Source organism: Bubalus kerabau, chromosome 14 (assembly GCF_029407905.1).
Source record: "Bubalus kerabau isolate K-KA32 ecotype Philippines breed swamp buffalo chromosome 14, PCC_UOA_SB_1v2, whole genome shotgun sequence".
In the NCBI taxonomy this organism is placed as follows: domain Eukaryota; kingdom Metazoa; phylum Chordata; class Mammalia; order Artiodactyla; family Bovidae; genus Bubalus; species Bubalus kerabau.
The window spans coordinates 64937792-64958170 of record NC_073637.1 but is presented as its reverse complement, the minus strand read 5'-3'; the positions used below and the strand labels follow the sequence as shown (position 1 = coordinate 64958170).

At 43.8% G+C, this 20379-nt stretch overlaps 1 protein-coding gene across 4 annotated transcripts in view; it reads right to left on the bottom strand.

Moving 5' to 3' along the window:
- NCALD (neurocalcin delta) overlaps positions 1–20379 on the bottom strand; it is a 470454-nt gene that overhangs the window by 12719 nt on the left and 437356 nt on the right. For all 4 annotated transcript variants that reach the window (XM_055546508.1, XM_055546507.1, XM_055546506.1 and 1 more), the window contains one exon: positions 11766–12162. In XM_055546508.1, the coding sequence (XP_055402483.1) occupies positions 11766–12143 (378 nt within the window). In that variant the 5' untranslated portion in view covers positions 12144–12162. The remainder of the gene's footprint in view (positions 1–11765; positions 12163–20379) is intronic.

The window sequence follows — 20379 nt, the reverse complement described above, 5'->3', positions numbered from 1 at the left end:
CTAGTCAAGGCTATGGTTTTTCCAGTGGTCATGTATGGATGTGAGAGATGGACTGTGAAGAAGGCTGAGCACTGAAGAATTGATGCTTTTGAATTGTGGTGTTGGAAAAGACTCTTGAGAGTCCCTTGGACTGCAAGGAGATCCAACCAGTCCATTCTGAAAGAAATCAGCCCTGGGATTTCTTTGGAGGGAATGATGCTGAAGCTGAAACTCCCGTACTTTGGCCACCTCATGCGAAGAGTTGACTCATTGGAAAAGAGTCTGATGCTGGGAGGGATTGGGGGCAGGAGGAGAAGGGGATGACAGAGGATGAGATGGCTGGATGGCATCACTGACTTGATGGACGTGAGTCTGAGTGAACTCTGGGAGTTGGTGATGGACAGGGAGGCCTGGCGTGCTGCGATTCATGGGGTCGCAAAGAGTCGGACACAACTGAGCAACTGAACTGAACTGAACCCCAGGAAACTAACACAGTATGAAAAATACTTAACACAATGCTTGAGCACTGAGAAGCACTCACAAGCACTGAGAAGATGAGATGTCCCAGAAGGGAAAAAAAAAAGAAGGAAAAGAGGGCTAACTTCAACTCTTAAACTATAATGTGGCTTGTCATGATATGGTTAATCCTCTAATAAGAAAGGGATAAGCCAAATATAACTGATAAACAAACAGTAAGGTTAGTTCTTAGAGAAAGTCACTAGCCTGGACAAATGCTTTAAAGAATTTTCTCCAGGAAAGAAACTGAAGTTGAATTCAGTGTAACATCTGTGGTCCACACTTGTAATTGAGTATTAGGCAAGAGTTTGGTGCTGAATCCCCAAGGGCCATGTCAAGATGGACTAGAAGCTCTCACTACCACCCCTACTTCCTTTTTTTTTTTTTCACAATCAGAAAAAAAACTGTGTTTCAGGTCTTCAAGGCACATACTGCAAGTGACATGGTGTCTATGACACAAATTTAGAAAGATCTTTGGGAGAAAAAAAACCACTCAGGAAGTGGTTCTAGAAAAAATGTAACCAAATCTTTCTGGCCCTGATTTAGATCTGTTGTGACACAAATATGCACGATGTGGTTTGCCTGAACTGGTCACAGTTGGTGCTCTTGAGACTAGGTCAGATTAATTTGTTAGTCTGTTTGGTGTCTGGGGACAGTAACCCTTTGTATGACCAACACCACAATCTCCCTTTCTCTTCTTCTCATTGCTGCATAGAAACATGTAACTTACTCTGATGAGTGCATCAGGAAAAAAAAATCCCCATGTTGTGAAAAAAACCAAAGCAGTGCACTCTTCTTAGACTGCCAGCATAAGCCCACTTCCTTCCTTTCGTTTCCATCCATTCAAAAGATGTGGAGCTGTAGACTAGGGTGTTATGAAGCTCACTTGCCTTCATCAAAAGAGCCAATCAACCTTGAATCAGAACTAGGAGGGAGAGTCTGATTCTAAGACAACACGCATTTGAACACCAAGTACTGTAAAGCAATCATTACCATCCAAGGAATGAATATGCTAACTAGAAATTATCCCAACCTGGTCATTAAAGTGAGTTCCCCGAGAACTGCTAAGGGTAACATTGTGTTAGCCTCTGTATTCCTCTGGGAAAGCCTCTAGTTGGAACTTGAGAACAAATCCAGACGATCTGTGCCCCAATAGTCTGAATGCATGAGGTGCACCCATGAACTCAGGGCAACAGCTGAGATTTGGTGAATTCCTGGTGCCAACCACACTGTCTCCTGGAAAGGTATCTCTTTCTGCTACTTAAATCCCATAAGCATCAGAGCAGCCCAGAAGTTTTGGTTTCTTCCCAGCTGGGCTGGTGTTTGGTGGGAAAGACAACAGCTGAAGTGGCCTGGGTACTCCTAAAGCTATCTGTACAAGCACATCTCTTCTGTGGGTTCCACCCTTCAGAGGTTTAGCTGGGTTTGTGAACATACAAACCCAACTTGTATGTTGGGTTTGTGAACATACATTTTATGATGAGGTAAACTTAACATAAAACTTAATGGAAAACTCTGTTACTTTGTCCTTTGAGTGGGAAATGACCTCCCTTTATTTTGCAGGGGAACATCCTGTCCCAGCTCTAGAAACTTCTATAGAATAGCAGTAGCCAGCATTTACTGAGTAATACTCCATGAGAGATATTATTCTGGTTGCCCTGTTTATTTAAGTTATATGCACAGCACATTTTGTGAAATGCTGAGTTGGATGAGTTATAAGCTGGAATCAAGATTGCTGGGAGAAGAATCCAGATATGTGGATGATACCACTCTAATGGCAGAAAGAGAAGAGGAACTAAAGAGCCTTGATGAAGGTGAAGGAGGAGAGTGAAAAAGTCGACTTAAAACTCAGTATTAAAAACTAAGATCATGGCCTCCAGTCCCATCACTTCATGGCAAATAGAAGGGGAAAAGGTGGAAGCAGTGACAGATTTCCTTTTCTTGGCTCTAAAATCACTGCGGATGGTGACTGCATGAAATTAGAAGATGATTGTTTCTTGCAGGAAAGCTTTGACAGTGTGTTAAAAACCAAAGATATCACTTTGCCGACAAAGGTCCATATGGTCAAGGCTATGGTTTTTCCAGTAGTCACTTACGGATGTGAGAGCTAGATAATAAAGAAAGCAGAGCACTGAAGAATTGATGCTTTCGAACTGTGGTGCTGGAGAAGACTATTGAGAGTCCCTGGACAGCAAGGAGATCAAACCAGTCAATCCTTAAGGAAATCAGCCCTGAATACTCTTTGGAAGGACTGATGCTGAAGCTGAAGCTCCAATACTTTGGTCACCTGATGCAAACAGCTGACTCATTGGAAAAGACCCTATGCTGGGAAAGATTGAGGGCAGGAGAAGGGGACGACAGAGGATGAGATGGTTGGATGGCATCTCCAATTCAATGGACATGAACTTAGGCAAACTCCAGGAGATAGTGAGAGACAGGGAAGCCTGGTGTGCTGCAGTCCATGGGGTTGCAAAGAGTTGGACACGACTGAGTGACTGAACAGCAACAACAACCCCATGAGAGGCACTGGGTTGTATCTAGAAAAGTACTCTACTTGTCATAACTGTTTTACGATTACTCTAGAGGCAGGTGCTATGATTAGTTCCAGTTCACAAATCATGAGAACAATGTACAGAAAGGTTAAATAACTTATCTGAGGAGAAGAAGGAAAAGGAGATAGAAAAAGAAAAAAGAGAGAGGCAAGATGATACTGACCCACCTTGCCCAAGACACCGACTCTCACATGCTAGTTCTTCCCTTCCTTCATCTTTATTTGGGATACAGGTGATCAATTTTTGTCTAAGCTTGTGATTTTCATTCAGATAAAGAGTAAAGCAACACAGCTTGTGTACTCCTACCTAATGACAGTCCTGTAGTTATTGGATTTGTTTGGATTGAATTTGTTGAATTTGGATTGAATTTGTTCCTTCAAGGGTCCTAGTTACTTTCTGAGAACAGAAGAGAGTCAGTTTCACTCCCTGTTCTTCCTGCATTCTCCCCTGCACCCAGGGAGGGCTGTGATCCTGTCGATGAATCCCTAAGTTCAAGTTCCTTCACCCTCAAGATCCAGAAATCATCTGAGCATTCATGTTAACTGGCAATGGAACTCACATGCTCCCTGGCCGGTTCCTCAAACACAGCCTGTTCTGGACTGGGTGTGGGTGTTCAGACCTGCCTCTGGCTGGACTCAAGGACAGAGAAATAGGTGAGGCCGGAAGGCTTCTCCTTCTTGCAGCGATGAGCTGACACCAGCGCCCCCCTGAGGAGTGGATCTGCTGCCACAGGGGGAACTTCAGAACTGTGATCTGGTTTAAGACTCATGAGAGATGGTTTTGATGGAATAATAAAATATTGGGTCTAAATCATGTTCCTAAGTTTGTCACTTAAAAAAAACACACACAGACATGAAAATCTTTATGTAAGATTCTAAAAATAAATCTTTATATGGCTTTTGCTTTTTTGCCCAGATGTTGATATAGCACAAAATTACTTTTTTGGAAAAAGGAACATAACTGCATTTGGACATATGCAGTAGACTGAATAACAGCCCCCCAGAGATGTGCTTGTTCCAATCCCTGACACCTGTAGATACGTTATCTTCCAGAATAAAAGGAACTTGAGCTGGGGGTGGGGAGGGGATTATTCTGAATTATCTGGGTGGTTCTAGTATACTCACAGGGTTCTTTATGAGTGGAAGGGAGAAGCAGAATGAGATACCCAGAGGAATGGCAACAGGAGAAGAACTCGATCCATTGCTGCTGGCTTTGAAGATAGAAGCTGGTTTTAGAAAAGTTAGAGGAACCAGAGATCAATTGCCAACATCCACTGGATCATAGAAAAAGCAAGAGAGTTCCAGAAAAACATCTATTTCTGCTTTATTGACTATGCCAAAGCCTTTGACTCTGTGGATCACAATAAACTCTGGAAAATTCTGAAAGAGATGGGAATACCAGACCACCTGATCTACTTCTTGAGAAATTTGTATGCAGGTCAGGAAGCAACAGTTAGAACTAGACATGGAACAACAGACTGGTTCCAAATAGGAAAAGGAGTTCGTTAAGGCTGTATATTGTCACCCTGCTTATTTAACTTATATGCAGAGTACATCATGAGAAATGCTGGACTGGAAGAAACACAAGCTGGAATTAAGATTGCTGGGAGAAATATCAATAACCTCAGATATGCAGATGACACCACCCTTATGGCAGAAAGTGAAGAGGAACTCAAAAGCCTCTTGATGAAAGTGAAAGTGGAGAGTGAAAAAGTTGGCTTAAAGCTCAACATTCAGAAAACGAAGATCATGGCATCCGGTCCCATCACTTCATGGGAAATAGATGGGGAAACAGTGGAAACAGTGTCAGACTTAATTTTTCTGGGCTCCAAAATCACTGCAGATGGTGACTGCCGCCATGAAATTAAAAGATGCTTACTCCTTGGAAGGAAAGTTATGACCAACCTAGATAGCATATTCAAAAGCAGAGACATTACTTTGCCAACAAAGGTTCGTCTAGTCAAGGCTATGGTTTTTCCTGTGGTCATGTATGGATGTGAGAGTTGGACTGTGAAGAAGGCTGAGCACCGAATAATTGATGCTTTTGAACTGTGGTGTTGGAGAAGACTCCTGAGAGTCCCTTGAACTGCAAGGAGATCCAACCAGTCCATTCTGAAGGAGATTAGTCGTGGGATTTCTTTGGAAAGAATGATGCTAAAGCTCAAACTCCAGTACTTTGGCCACCTCATGTGAAGAGTTGACTCATTGGAAAAGACTCTGATGCTGGGAGGGATTGGGGGCAGGAGGAGAAGGGGATGACAGAGGATGAGATGGCTGGATGGCATCACTGACTTGATGGACGTGAGTCTGAGTGAACTCTGGGAGTTGGTGATGGACAGGGAGGCCTGGCGTGCTGCGATTCATGGGGTCGCAAAGAGTCAGACATGACTGAGTGACTGATCTGATCTTATCTGATCTGATAAAAGGCTTCAAGTCAAGGAATGTTTCAGAAAATAGGAAAGGCAAGGGAACAGACTTTCTCCCAAAACCTTCAGACAGAATGCAAGTTGTCCTACCCCTTGAGTTTAGCCCAGTGAAACTGATTTCAGATCTCTGACCTCCAGAACCATAAGATAAAACTCTGTGCTGTTAAAAGCCACTACATGTATGGCCCTTCATTATAGCAAAAAGAGGAGACTAACACAGTGTATTTCAGTGTTACAAAGTCCACCACAAAATCCTCCCTACCAATGCCAGGAGAAACTAGGGGATTCCAGTCTGTTAGCACCAACAATACTCAGTGGATACCAAAGTTAAACCATGGAGAACAACATTAGGGAAGAAAAACTAGAAAATTTATGGGGTCCCAATCTCCATTCCCTTGGACAGCAAGGAAATCAAACCAGTCAATCTTAAAGGAAATTTACCCTGAATGATCACTGGAAGGACTGATGCTGAAGCTCCAATACTTTGGTTACCTGATGTAAAAGAAAAGGCCATTGGCAAAGACTCTGATGGTGGGAAAGACTGAAGGCAGAAGGAGAAAGTGCAGCAGAGAGTGAGATGGTTGGATGCCATCACCGATTCAATGGACATGAACTTGGGCAAACTCCAGGAGATAGTGAGGGACAGGGAAGCCTGGTGTGCTGCAGTCCATAGGGTCTCAAAGAACTGAACATGACTTGGTGACTGAAAAACAACTACCCTCATTCATTGACAAGCCTATTATAAACTTGTTTGGACCCCAATCTTCACCCTGACCAATTATTAGTATTTGAAGGTGAACATCATGAATTTGCATTTTACATTGCTGCTATTTAGCTGCTAAGTCATGTCCAACTCTTTGAGCCCCCATGGACTGCAGCACACCAGGTTCCTTTGTCCATGGGATTTCCCAGATAAGAATACTGGAGTAGGTTGCCATTTCCTTCTCCAGGGGATCTTTCTGACCCAGGGGTGGAACCCACGTCTCCTGCATTGACAGGCAGATTCTTTACCACTGAGCCACTGGGGCTTCCCTTAAATGGCTTGAATTTCTGAGTCTTGGAGGGACAAAAGTTCAGCCAGGAATTTATGGACTGACACTTGTAGCTGAGCTGCAGTTTCACTTACTTGAACAAATACAGCCTTAATTTCTGTATGATTCTGCTGGCCCACAGCTTGCCTCCATCTCATCACTTTCAAATAGATATTTTCCCAGACCCCTAAAGGATAACTACAATATGTGAAATGTGAACTTCCAGATGTTCAAGCTGGATTTAGAAAAGGCAGAGGAACCAGAGATCAAATTGCCAACATCTGCTGGATCATCGAAAAAGCAAGAGAATTCCAGAAAAACATCTACTTTTGCTTTATTGACTATGCCCAAGCCTTTGACTCTGTGGATCACAACAAACTGTGGAAAATTCTGAAAGAGTTGGGAATACCAGACCACCTGACCTGCCTACTGAGAAATCTGTATGCAGGTCAAGAAGAAACAGTTAGAACTGGACATGGAACAACAGACTGGTTCCAAATAGAGAAAGGAGTATGTCAAGGCTGTATATTGTCACCCTGCTTATTTAACTTACATGCAGAGTACATCATGAGAAACACTGGGCTGGATGAAGCACAAGCTGGAATCAAGATTGCCAGGATAAATATCAATAACCTCAGATACATAGATGACACCATCCTTACGGCAGAAAGCAAAGAAGAACTAAAGAGCCTCTTGATGAAAACAAAGATCATGGCATCTGGTCCCATCATTTCATAGAAAATAGATGGGGAAACAATGGAAACAGTGTCAGACTTTATTTTGGGGGGCTCCAAAATCACTGCAGATGGTGACTGCAGCCATGAAATTAAAAGATGCTTGCTCCTTGGAAGAAAAGCTATGACCAACCTAGACAGCATAGTAAAAAGCAGAGACATTACTTTACCAACAAAGGTCTGTCTAGTCAAAGCGTGGTCATGTATGGATATGCTAATTGGACTATAAAGAAAGCTGAGTGCCAAATAATTGATGCTTTTGAACTGTGGTGTTGGAGAAGACTCTTGAGAGTCCCTTGAACTGCAAGGAGATCCAGCAAGTCCATCCTAAAGGAAACCAGCCCTGAATATTCATTGGAAGGACTGATGCTGAAGCTGAAACTCCAATACTTTGGCCACCTGATGTGAAGAGCTGACTCATTAGAAAAGACCCTGATGCTGGGAAAGACTGAAGGTGGAAGGAGAAGGGGACAACAGAAGATGAGATGGTTGGATGGCATCATTGATTGGATGGACATGAGTTTGAGTAAGCTCCGGGAGTTGGTGATGGATAGGGAAGCCTGGCGTGCTGCAGTCCATGGGGTCACAAAGAGTTGAACATGACTGAGCGACTGAACTGAAAGGATACCTAAAGCAACTGCAGCGTCTGCAAACATGCATTGTCCTAAATGGTGCGGACCAGCTAGAATCAAATAATGAGAATCCCCACAGGGCTTCTTGGGATGGTGACAAGGCCTGGAGTAGACTTTCACAGAAGAGGGGGTGGAGAAAGGAAAGGAGAGTGGGGAGTTTAGTAATATCCTACAGCAAATTCCAGTTCATCCAGAAACAATGAAAACCAGGGGATTAGCATAAGAATAAGATAGAATACCTGAATTATCAGTTTGCAGTGCAGCAGAATGGGATAAAATAGCCCTTAATAGGAAAATGGTTCTAAATTTAATTTAATCTCACTGACAATTTGGAAGGTGCCTCAGGGTGCTGCAAGGTTTCCTCTCCATGGTCATGAATATTAATCATCAGGGTGCGTTACTATGGAAAACAATTCAGAAAATTTGAACCTTCCATTTGCAGGCTGCTTAAGAACCCTGAGTATGAAAGCTTTATTAAGGAATCTGTGTCCTTCCTATTATGACCTGCAAACTGACTGTGGGCCTGTGAGTGGACAGAGCTGCTTTATAGTAGAGAAAGTACCTTGTTAGGGGGAATGTCCCTTCATTTTTGTGATCACTTTCTGAACACAGAGTCAGCAAGGGCTCAGCAAGTGTCTACCGGCACCTTTTGCACATTCTCTGCAAAGTTCCACCCTCCCTTGCAAAGTGGATTCAGTACCACAGGGAGAGTGTCTGTTTTCCTCCTTATATTTTTTCCCGGTGCTAGCTACTTAGTAGGTGTTTTACCACAGGTGTGAAAGGAGTTTGTGAATAATTCTTGATTCCTATAAACTCACGTAATGAGGACCATCCTCCCTGGCTGGGGATCTACATCTTCAGTACTGGCCACCACACCATTGCAGCCAGGAGAACTGTGCAAAAAATGTTAAACAGGTGAAAACATAATGGTTGATGGGGAAAATTTTTTTTTCTTAGATCTCAATCAGGAAGCAATTCTCTCCAAAAAGAAGGTACCCATCCCATTCACTGCAGGGAGGCAGGGAACAAGGGCAGAGCACCACATTCCCAGGTAAAAAGGAGAGACAAAAGAAAGCTAATTAAAATTGCACGCTCAATCAGTCGTGTCTGACTCTGTGACTCCATGGACAGCAGTCCATGGGGCTCCTCTGTTCATGGAATTTTCCAGGCAAGAATACTGCAATGGATAGCCATTTCCTTCACCAGGGGATCTTCTAGACCCAGGGATCAAACCTGCTTCTCCTGTACTGGCACTCAGCTTCTTTAACACTGAGTCAACTGGGAAGCCCAAATTAAAATTAAAAACCACGTTTTAAATTTGAAGTTTTGTTTAAGTAGCAAAGGTTCAGAACAATTGGAGAGGTGCAAAGATAGAGGGCACCCTTCATTCACTTCAGAGGTACATTTGGAAAAACAATTTGGCAGACTATCTCAAGAGTCTTAGAAAGAAATGCTCATTCCCTTTGGCCCAGTAATTGCACTTCTGGGAATCCATTCTTAGGAAATAATCCTAAATATAGAAAAAGCTTCATGCATAAGAATCACGTATTTGTTATTTCATTTTTAAAGCTATAGTGTTATATATAACAAAGACTGGATACAACTTAAATATCCAATAAGGGAAAATTAGGTACATTATGCTATGTTGTATGACCATTATGCAGCCGTTAAAATGTTTGTATTGAAAGTTTCAGTAGTATGAGAAATGCTTATGTTTTAATTATGCTAAGTGAAAAATGGCAAGGTACAGAATTTCACATGCATTATGAAATCAATTAGATATTTTTAAATACATGGAAAGAGGACCAGGAAGATATGTTAGAAAATTATTAGTAATGATTCCCTTTGTAGGTGAAGTGGGATTGTGGAGAATTTTTCTTTTTCTTTTCTTTTCTTCTATACTCCCTATATTTTTATGTGCGTGTGTGTGTGTTGGTTGCTCAGTCATGTCCGACTCTTTGTGACCCCATGGACTGTATATAGCCAGCAGGCTTCTCTGTGCATGGACTTCTCCAGGCAAGAATACTGGAGTGGGTAGCCATTCCGCTTTCCAGGGGATCTTCCCAAGCCAGGGATCAAACCCAGGTCTCCTGCATTGCAGGCAGACTCTACCACCAGGGAAGCCCTATATTTTTATAGTCGACATAATATTTTTGTATATTTATCCTTGGGGAAAGAGAGAAATCCTTTATTTTTTGGTTTAAGATTCTTGTCTGTGGGGGATTCATTCAACACAACTTGTCCAGATAGTTACTGTTTGGGGGCGAGGGAAAGCCACTGGCGGCCCAGGCAGAAAGGAGAGGGGGCTGGAGGATCTGGGAGAGCTCGTCTGGTTTCCTGCGATGTGTGCATCTGTCACTCTGACTGCCCCGGGGTCTGAGTCCCACTCCCAGGAGCAGACCCCGGGCCTCAGCCACAGGCTCAACAGCAGGCCAGTCATGTTGCTCTCACCCAGGCTCCGTCCTCAGTTCCTGTAACCCTGTTTTCCATGGATCCTTAAAAGCAGGTGTCACACACCTCCAGCCTCATCCCCTCCTTACCATAACGTAGCTGAGTTCTTTCTGTCTCCTGTCTCTTTGTATTACACCCCCTGCTTCCGTTCCAGCACCCACTAGGTCTCCCAGGGGCCGCAGCTCTATCTCTGAACCCAGCCTATCCTGGGATGAAGCCTCCGAGATGAGCCCTCCAGGAAGCCAGATGACCACTTTCTTGTACCTGCTATTTGCTGCCAGATACTTCCTTCTCGTGTCCCACGCACGTGCCAGGACGGTGCGTCCTCCCTGGGGCTGCTCGCCCGCGTAGGTGGTTTTACGGCAGCCGAGGCTCTTCTGACCCTCCCCCACGCTGTGTTTCAGGCTCCTGAGGTTGGTCTCCGGGCCCCACCCTCTGCTGAGGAAGCTGTCGTTGCCATGACTAGCTCCTTCAGCCTTCCCTCCTCTGCAAAGCTTGCTGGGATCCCACAGAAAATGTGGCCAACACTAGGGCCCCTTTTCCTGTTCTTTTAGGAAATTCACTCTGCCTGAGTGGTTTGGGGAAATAAAATGGAGAACTTCCTATTAAAGTGATGGAGGCCTTGATTCTGCACTGTTTATATCTGTAATGAGACAGAAACTAGACTAGAGATCTCTACTTTTATTCAAGAGTCTAGGGAATTCCCTGATAGTCCAGAGGTTAGGACTTGGCAGTTTCACTGCAGGGGCTCAGGTTTGATCCCTAGTCAGGGAACTAAGATCCCTCAAACTGTACCTTGTGACCAAGAAAAAAAGTCTAATAAAGTTGGAAATTAATGTTGCTGATAATAATTAGTTATATATATATGTATATAACTGGCACTGTGCTAACCACTGAACAAGGAGAATCGATCTAAAAATAATCCCACAGCAGTGGGTACTTTTGTGGTTCCATTTTACAGATAAGGACACTGAGGCTTACTTAGGTGAACTAACTTGGTTAAAGTCACAGACATAGTGACTGAAAGAGGTAGGATTTGAACCCAGGTCAGAGTTTGGTCATAAACATTACTCTAGGCTCTGGGTCCAAGCAGGTCATTGCAATGGGTGGATGGAGTGGCCCCAGTGATCATGACCACCTGAGGAGTGCATGTCCCTCAGTAGGGGAGAGTCACTGCAAAGCCCCTGGTGACCTATTCCAGGCAAGAACGTGGGTCTAGCGTTAACAGAGCTCCTGAGTTCCCAACAGATGCTAACCAGTCTGCATTGCTATGTGTAATCTCCCTGTTTCATTTATGGGTTCCACATTTTCAAAGACCATGGCTAGCCGAAATTCCAAGCAGGCAGGCCCCCAGCTTGCAATCTCTCCACTAAGCTATACTGTGGGCTTTCCAGTGCTTCCTGTGACTCGCACTCTCCCCTTTGTAAAGGGCAGGGGCTACGTACCTGCACAATCTCGAGCATCTCTGCCTTGCTGATGTAGCCATTTCCGTCTAGGTCATACATGCTGAAGGCCCATTTCAGCTTCTGCTCCAGCTTCCCCCTTGACGTTACGCTCAGGGCTATGATGAATTCTCTAAAGTCTATCGTCCCATCTCCGTTGGCATCAAAGGTGCGGAAGACGTGCTCTGCAAACTTGGAAGCATCCCCGTAAGGGAAAAAGTTCCCGTAAATTTTCTTAAACTCCTCCATTGACAAGTGTCCGCTGGGGCAGTCTCTCAAGAAGCCTTTGTACCATTCCTGGATCTCGTGCTCCGTGAAGTCCGTGCTTTCCAGCAAGTCTTGCATGACCTCCGGGCGCAGCTTGCTGTTCTGTTTTCCCATCTTGACAGCAAGAATTCAGCTGCAGACAGAAAAGAATACAATATAGAGAGTTTCCTAAACCTGTTCTTCAGAGGCACATTTTATAATCTGTGATTATTCCTTTGGGAGAAAGAAAAAAGTGTAACTTCAATAACATTGTCTAGGGCTTTCCAACCTTGTGGTCAGCCCAATAAAATGTAGAAAGAGGGGCTGGCAGAAGATGCAGAGCAGAAATATCAGTGAAAACTGATACTTCTTTGACACAGAGCCAAATGAAAGACAGGAGATTTATAATGAAAAAGAAAGACACACACATACACACACAGAGAAATGATTACTGAGTGCTGCCTTATCTATTTGCAAGAGGCTGAGCCTGGCTTTAGAAAGACCGGGGTTCTAATACCCAACCCAAGTATTAGTAGGGAGAATTAAAGGAAAGGATCAAAAAGAGAGAGAGCAAAAGAGATAATGTCACATGCTTTAGAGTATTTGCAAATAAAGTGCTTGGGTATCTTCTGAATATTATAAAGATAGACATGAGTAAGGGAAGTAGAAACTCATCTAATTCCATTAAATGCTACCAAGCTTGGTCAGTTATTTAAAGCCAAAAAGTCAAATCACTGTCAACATTGTGTTTATATAGTAAAGATGATGTTTCATAAAGTTATGTCCTATGATTGTGGCTTATGAAACTGGCCAAATTTTTCTTTTTAAGATACAAAAAGCTTCATATTTTCTTATCACGGTAATAGCACACCCATAGTAAAAGAGCAAACAACACAGCAATACATACAGGAAAGTCAGCATCATTTCAAATCTTAACACTTAAAAACTGCCAACAATTTGGTGTGTGTTCTAGATTTTGTATATGCACCTTTGTCTAAAATGCTATTAATATATGTTTTCATATGTTTATATTTCAAGAAACAAGAAAATATACCCTTTGTTACTTATTTTAAAACTTAATATAATGTGGGGAATAAAGGCAACTTTTATTAGACAGAAAAAACCCTGTGATTCCCATCTTTCCATTCACAGAGCCAGTCAATATTAACCACATGCCATATATCAGGGATGTTTCTGGCATTGTGGATGCAAAAGTAAGATGCGACCCCTCCTCCTTAAGGGACACTCAGATCAGATATGATCAGATAGGTCGCTCAGTCATTTCCAACTCTTTGCGACCCCATGAATCGCAGCACGCCAGGCCTCCCTGTCCATCACCAACTCCTGGAGTTCACTGAGACTCACGTCCATCGAGTCAGTGATGCCATCCAGCCATCTCATCCTCTGTCGTCCCCTTCTCCTCCTGCCCCCAATCCCTCCCAGCATCAGAGTCTTTTCCAATGAGTCAACTTTTCGCATGAGGTGGCCAAAGTACTGGAGTTTCAGCTTTAGCATCATTCCTTCCAAAGAAATCCCAGGGCTGATCTCCTTCAGAATGGACTGGTTGGATCTCCTTGCAGTCCAAGGGACTCTCAAGAGTCTTCTCCAACACCACAGTTCAAAAGCATCAATTCTTCAGCACTCAGCCTTCTTCACAGTCCAACTCTCACATCCATAAATGACCACAGGAAAAACCATAGCCTTGACTAGACGAACCTTTGTTGGCAAAGTAATGCCTCTGCTTTTGAATATGCTATCTAGGTTGGTCATAATTTTCCTTCCAAGGAGTAAGTGTCTTTTAATTTCATGGCTGCAGTCACCATCTGTAGTGATTTTGGAGCCCAGAAAAATAAAGTCTGACACTGTTTCCACTGTTTCCCCATCTATTTCCCATGAAGTGATGGGACCAGATGCCATGATCTTCCTTTTCTGAACGTTGAGCTTTAAGCCAAGTTTTTCACTCTCCTCTTTCACTTTCATCAAGAGGCTTTTGAGTTCCTCTTCATTTTCTGCCATAAGGGTGGTGTCATCTGCATATCTGAGGTTATTGATATTTCTCCCGGCAATCTTAATTCCAGCTTGTGTTTCTTCCAGTCCAGCGTTTCTCATGATGTACTCTCCAAATAAGTTAAATAAGCAGGGTGACAATATACAGCCTTGACACACTCCTTTTCCTATTTGGAACCAGTCTGCTGTTCCATGTCCAGTTCTAACTGTTGCTTCCTGACCTGCATACAAATTTCTCAAGAGGCAGATCAGGTGGTCTGGTATTCCCATCTCTTTCAGAATTTTCCACAGTTTATTGTGATCCACAGAGTCAAAGGCTTTGGCATAGTCAATAAAGCAGAAATAGATGTTTTTCTGGAACCCTCTTGCTTTTTCCATGATCCAGCGGATGTTGGCAATTTGATCTCTGGTTCCTCTGCCTTTTCTAAAACCAGCTTGAACATCAGGAAGTTCACGGTTCACATATTGCTGAAGCCTGGCTTGGAGAATTTTGAGCATTACTTTACTAGCGTGTGAGATGAGTGCAATTGTGCAGTAGTTTGAGCATTCTTTGGCATTCTCAGTTGCCTATATATGGAAGTGGGGGGTGGCAGTGAGAGGACAACACAATAAACATTCAAAACACGGTACCAGGGGAATGGACGTGGCGCAGTGAAAGTACATGGACAGGACACCCGAACCAAAAGGGGATCTGGGTGCTATCAGGGAGGCCTTCTTGGAGGAGGTGAGCTTAGTTCCCATATCCAAAGTCTTATGATATAAGCATAGTAAAGATAAGTCCCTTCTAACTAAGGGGCTCTACACTTGTATTTTACATTTTTCTTGTATTGGAAACTTACAGAATATATAAAAGATTTTAACCCCCATTTTAATCATGATTCCGAATTTCTTTGAGATTTTCACTTTGTGGTGTTTGTTTATGTCTGCCTCCCTCCCAATGCAGGGTGAGCCCCTTGAGATGGAGTCTTGTTGAGGTTACTCCATCTCCCTAGGGTCCACTGTATATAACTTAGGTGAATGAAGAAATGACTCAGATAAATAATTACAACAGGGAAATATGGAATAATCTTCTTGGAAAAGGAGTCTTTTTGCCCCAAAGATGAGGCCCTAGCTTTCAGAACGTTATTTGAGATACTAAAGCTATTTGGTAGTTAAGACTCGGTCTTGGGATATCTTTTCTTCACTTCTCCACTAGTTTTATTGAGACATAATTGACATAGAGCATTGCATAAGTTTAAGGTGTATGACATAAGACCCGATATACGTTTATACTGGGAAATGCTCACCACAGTAAGTCTGGTTAACACCCATACCCTCACATGGTTACAGAAATTTTCCTTCTGTTGAGAACTTTTAAGATTTACTCTTTTAGCATCTTTCAAATATACAATAGAGTACTGTTAATGATGCTGGTGCTGAAGCTGAAGCTCCAATACTTTGGCCACCTGATGCAAAGAACCGACTCGTTGGAAAAGACTCTGATGCTGGGAAAGATTGAAGGCAGGAGGAGAAGGGGACAATAGAGGATGAGATGGTTGGGTAGCATCACCAACTCAATGGACATGAGTCTGAGCAAACTCCAGGAGATAGTGAAGGACAAGGAGGCTTGTCCTGCTGCTGTCCATGGGGTTGCAAAGAGTTGGACACAACTTAGTGACTGAACAACAACAAATTGTTAACTATAGTTACCATGCTGTACGATGCATGCCCAGAACTTATCTGAGGCTTCTACTTGTTGACCACGTTCACTGAACTCCCCCCACCCTTGGGATCTGTTAAAACTGAATTGCCTGTGTACCTCTCTGTTGCCACCACTATAAATTCCTTGAAGGCAGGGTTTGAATCTTACACTGCTCAAACTTCCTTCATTATATGCACAGTTCAGGAAATGACAAGCAATACTTGTGACTTGCCAAGCTGACTGCTTTTGCTCCCTGAGTTCTGCACAGAGCAGAATCAGCCCTGCTCTGTCTCTGCTCCCCGGAAAGGGTGGAACAATTCTCTTCCCATCAGCACGACCAACAGCTGCCTGAAGGAGCTCACTTTCAGAGGTGACACTCTACGGAGAATCAGACCAATGCCATTTTACATAAGAGCAAAACTAAACTACAGATTCAGACCAATACCCTTTTACGTAAGAGCAAAAGTAAACCACAGCTCCAAGCACAACACAAACATAATTTATAAAGTGAACCTTTCAATAACGTTCACTTCCCTCTTGTGTCATTTTCTCCCCCCCTTGAGATAAAAAGTGAAGTAGGAGAGACTGGTTTGTATTAGAATTTCAAAACTGCATTTAGTTGCTAAGTTGGCAACTTGCCAGAGGCAAGAATTCAGAAACACAAGGTAATACATAATACATGGATTTATAGAGCTCCGAAACATTTTATGGAATTTACACGTAATGTTGAGTTTTCCTTTTGGGGAGTGCTTTAGAGAAGAGCCCTTTGGTGTGGCGTTCAATCAAATCACTGTGAGAACACTTTGGTTCTGTGCAAATCACTGAGTGCAAGGCCTTGGGAAAAAACTCCACTTTGATATTAAAATCTGCTCTCTTAAAGAATGATTTATTTCCCAGGATGTAGAAAGCACTGTTTCTTCAAAACTGAACTTGAGTTCCTTTCCCCATGTTTAAAAAGTATGTCTCATTTATTAGCTGTTTTTGCACTAGAAACAAATTGCTTCAACATTTTGGCTAAGGCTCCCACTGAGACTGATCTGTGTGAGGCTATTTTTCCCGTAAACAGTAATTAAACCGCATTTACAAATTCATTAGCACAGAAAGGCCATAAGACAAACAAGGCAGAAGAGCATGGAATAAGTTATCTGGGAAGCGGGTGTTTGCATTTTAGGCCAGAATTTGTTTCAGTAGATAACTGCAAACACTTTACTAAGTATGATGTCCGAACTTGAGGGAACCATCTGGACGTGGTTAGGCTGTACAACAAAAATCTCCGGGGACATAAGATACCGTTTCTTCCTTTGAGGGAGAGAGGGAAGGATAGAAAATGCCTGACAATACCTTTTTCTTTTGGAAGACAGGAATTTTGCTGGAGTTGAAGGATGGGGAGGGGACCTTAAGGGAAATGCTACATTAATTAGCAGTCTAAAGAAAACACACCATCCAGAGACAGAAGTTGCACCTCAGATCAAATACTTTTAATTGCTCCATTCAGTCATTAAAATGTTTATTTTGTGCCAGTAGAACAGGGCATGGAATAAAAATGCTTGGGTTCAAAGACTCGCTCTATTGTTGACCAGCTCTTGGGTAATTGACTTCAATCCTTACTGCACTTCAGTTTTCTCATCTGTGAAATGAGGTCAGTTGTCCGAGTTCATATCTCACTGATTCTGTGTGAGAATTAAACGAGACAGTCATATATGTAAACCTCTAGCGTTGAGTCAGGGGCAGATGCTCTAGTCAGTGATAACTACATCTTACTCCTGTTTTTTTTTAATGAGTGAATTTAAATATTAAAGGTAAAGTAGTATGAAACTAGAATTTGGTTTTTTTCTCTGTTAAGAGGACAACATTTTTATTTTATTATTAAACTTTGCATTTTGTATTGTAGTACAGCTGATTAACAATGCTGTGATTGTTTCAAGTGGACAGCAAAGGAACTCAGCTATACATATGCTGTATCCTATCCTTGATTGCACCTCATACATTCTTCTACTGAGCCTTCACAGCAACTCTGGGGGATAGGTAGGGTAGATTTCAGTATTTTATAAGAAAGAGAGAGAAAGAAGAAAAGGAAGAAAGAAAACTCAGAGAGGCAAAGTGACTTGTCCTGGGTCCCACAGCTTGTGAGTGAGGGAGCCAGACAGGAAGCTCAATTTGCATGTGACTGTCAACTGTCTTTCTTTTTTCAATTGTGTCTGACTAGCTTCAGAGACAAGCAAATATAGAAATTAAGACAAAAGCTTTATAACATGCCAGAAAGCAGTAGTTAAACGAGGGAAGTGTTAGTTGCTCAGTCATGTTCATCTCTTTGTGACCCCATGGACTGTATAGTCTGCCAGACTCCTCTGTCCCTGGGATTCTCCAGGCAAGAATACTGGAATAGGGAGCCATTCCCTTCTCCAGGAGATCTTCCTGACCCAGGGATTGAACCGGGGTCTCCTGCATTGCAGGCAGATTTTTTATGGTCTGAGAGAACCTGCATGTCAATGCAGGAGACATAAGAGATGTAAGTCCGATCCCTGGGTTGGGAAGATCCCCTGGCATCTTCCCAAGTGTGTATGGCAACCCACTCCAGTATTCTTGCCTGGAGAATCCCATGAACAGAGAAGCCTGGCAGGCTACAGTCCGTGGGGTTGCAGAGTCAGACATGACTGAAGCAGTTTAGCACACAGGCCGTCAGGGAAGCCCAAGAGGAAAGAGAGAACACACCCATTCCACAAATATGGGCAAAGTGTCTATCAGGAGGGAGGCATGGCTCGGGGCACTGGGGATTCAGCCGGGAACAGACAGGCAAACTCCTGTCCTCCTGGAGCTTACAGCCTCTTGGGAGGAGATACGCAGTAAATAAGTGAAATATGAGAAGGAGATGCACCATGGAGAATAGCAGAGTGGGTGGGTAGGTGTTAACACTTTAAATAAAAAGCCCCATTAAGAAAGTGATGTGTGAAAAAGACCAGGGAGGTAGGGAGGTAGCCATGGAGATGACTGGGAGAAGACTATTCCAGGCAGAGAAAACAGCAGATGAGAAGGTCTCCACGGGAGCATGCTTAGCACACTCAAGGACAGGGCTGCAACAAGCGTGGGAAGAAACAAAGGATATGAGATCAGAAGAGCAACGAGGACCAGATGATGTACGACCAGGAGGGAACCGTGAGCGCTCTGGCTTGCACTCTGAGATGCAGCCGTTGCAGGATTCTTAGTAGAGAAGTGACAGGAGAGATTTATATTCTAACAGGACCTTGCTGTTGTGTGGACAGAAAGCTAAAGAAGGATAAGGGCAGCAGTGGGAAGACCACTGCAATGACCCAGGCAAGAGATGATGGTGGGTGAAGTCAGGGGAGCAGAGGAGGTGAGAATTGGAGGGATTCGGCACCGCTGTAAGGTGGAAGCTGACATTTACTGAAATAAGAAAAATGCAGGAGAAGCAGGGCTTTGGGGTGAGGTAGGGGACTTCGTTGTGTCCGTATGTTAATTCTCAGATGCTGATTATATGCTGACTGGAGATATTGAGCAGGTAGTTGGATGTGTCTACAGTAAGAGAAAGTGGTCCAGGAGGCGATTTAAATTTGGGAGTCATCAGCACATAGATCGGAGAAGGCGATGGCACCCCACTCCAGTATTCTTGCCTGGAAAAATCCCATGGACGGAGGAGCCCGGTAGGCTGCAGTCCATGGGGTCACTCAGAGTCGGACAGGACTGAGCGACTTCACTTTCACTTTTCACTTTCATGCGTTGGAGAAGGAAATGGCAACCCACTCCAGTGTTCTTGCCTGGAGAATCCCAGGGACGGGGAAGCCTGGTGGGCTGCCGTCTGTGGGGTCGCACAGAGTCAGACACGACTGAAGTGACTTAGCAGCAGCAGCAGCAGCACATAGATTGTATTTACAGCCAAAGACTGGAAGTGAATGAGGATGGAAAAGAAAAGGGGATAAGGACCAAGCTCTTGGTCACCCTGCCATTTAGAATTTTTGCCAATAGAAAGAGGAGAAGGAACTAGCAAGGGAGAAGGAGAAGGACGGGCAGTGAGAGGGTAGGGAGACACAGAGGCTGAGACCACACTCTCCGCCGTTTCGTCCTTCGCGCCAGCTCAAGGGGGCACATGAACGTGCTCAAGGCAGCCGCACAGGAGGGCTGGGCTCCTGGTTTCCTCTGAACCTTGTACTGTCTCCTCCACCCCAGCCTGTCCTGTCTCCCTAAAGGTTGTCATCTTCTGCCCAGTTGTTCACTCCCAACCCCAAGGACTCACCCGTGATTCCCTTCACTTTTGTTCCATAAGCAGGAGCTGTCCAAACTTGCCTCTGTCTCTAAAATTTGTCCCAGATCCATTCACTTGCACATCTCCACTGTCATGCCTCAGTCTGAACCTCCATCACCTCCTTCCTGAACATCTGTAACACCCTCCTCTCTGGATTCTCACTCTTCACTGTTATCCTCCTTCTTCCTGCCTGGCTCTCCGCTCAGATCCCCAGAGTGGGTTTCTAAAAACATAAAACAGACCAGGTCCCTCCTCTGCTTAAAGCTTTACGTGGCCTTCCTAACACATGGAGAACACCAACCCAGACTTCCTCCTGTGGCTCAAAGGCTCTGAGCTACCCTGGCCATCCCTGACTTCCTTTCAGCCCCCCTTGCCCAGGTACTCTGACCTCCTGCATGCTCCAGCTTTTACCTCTTAAAGACTTT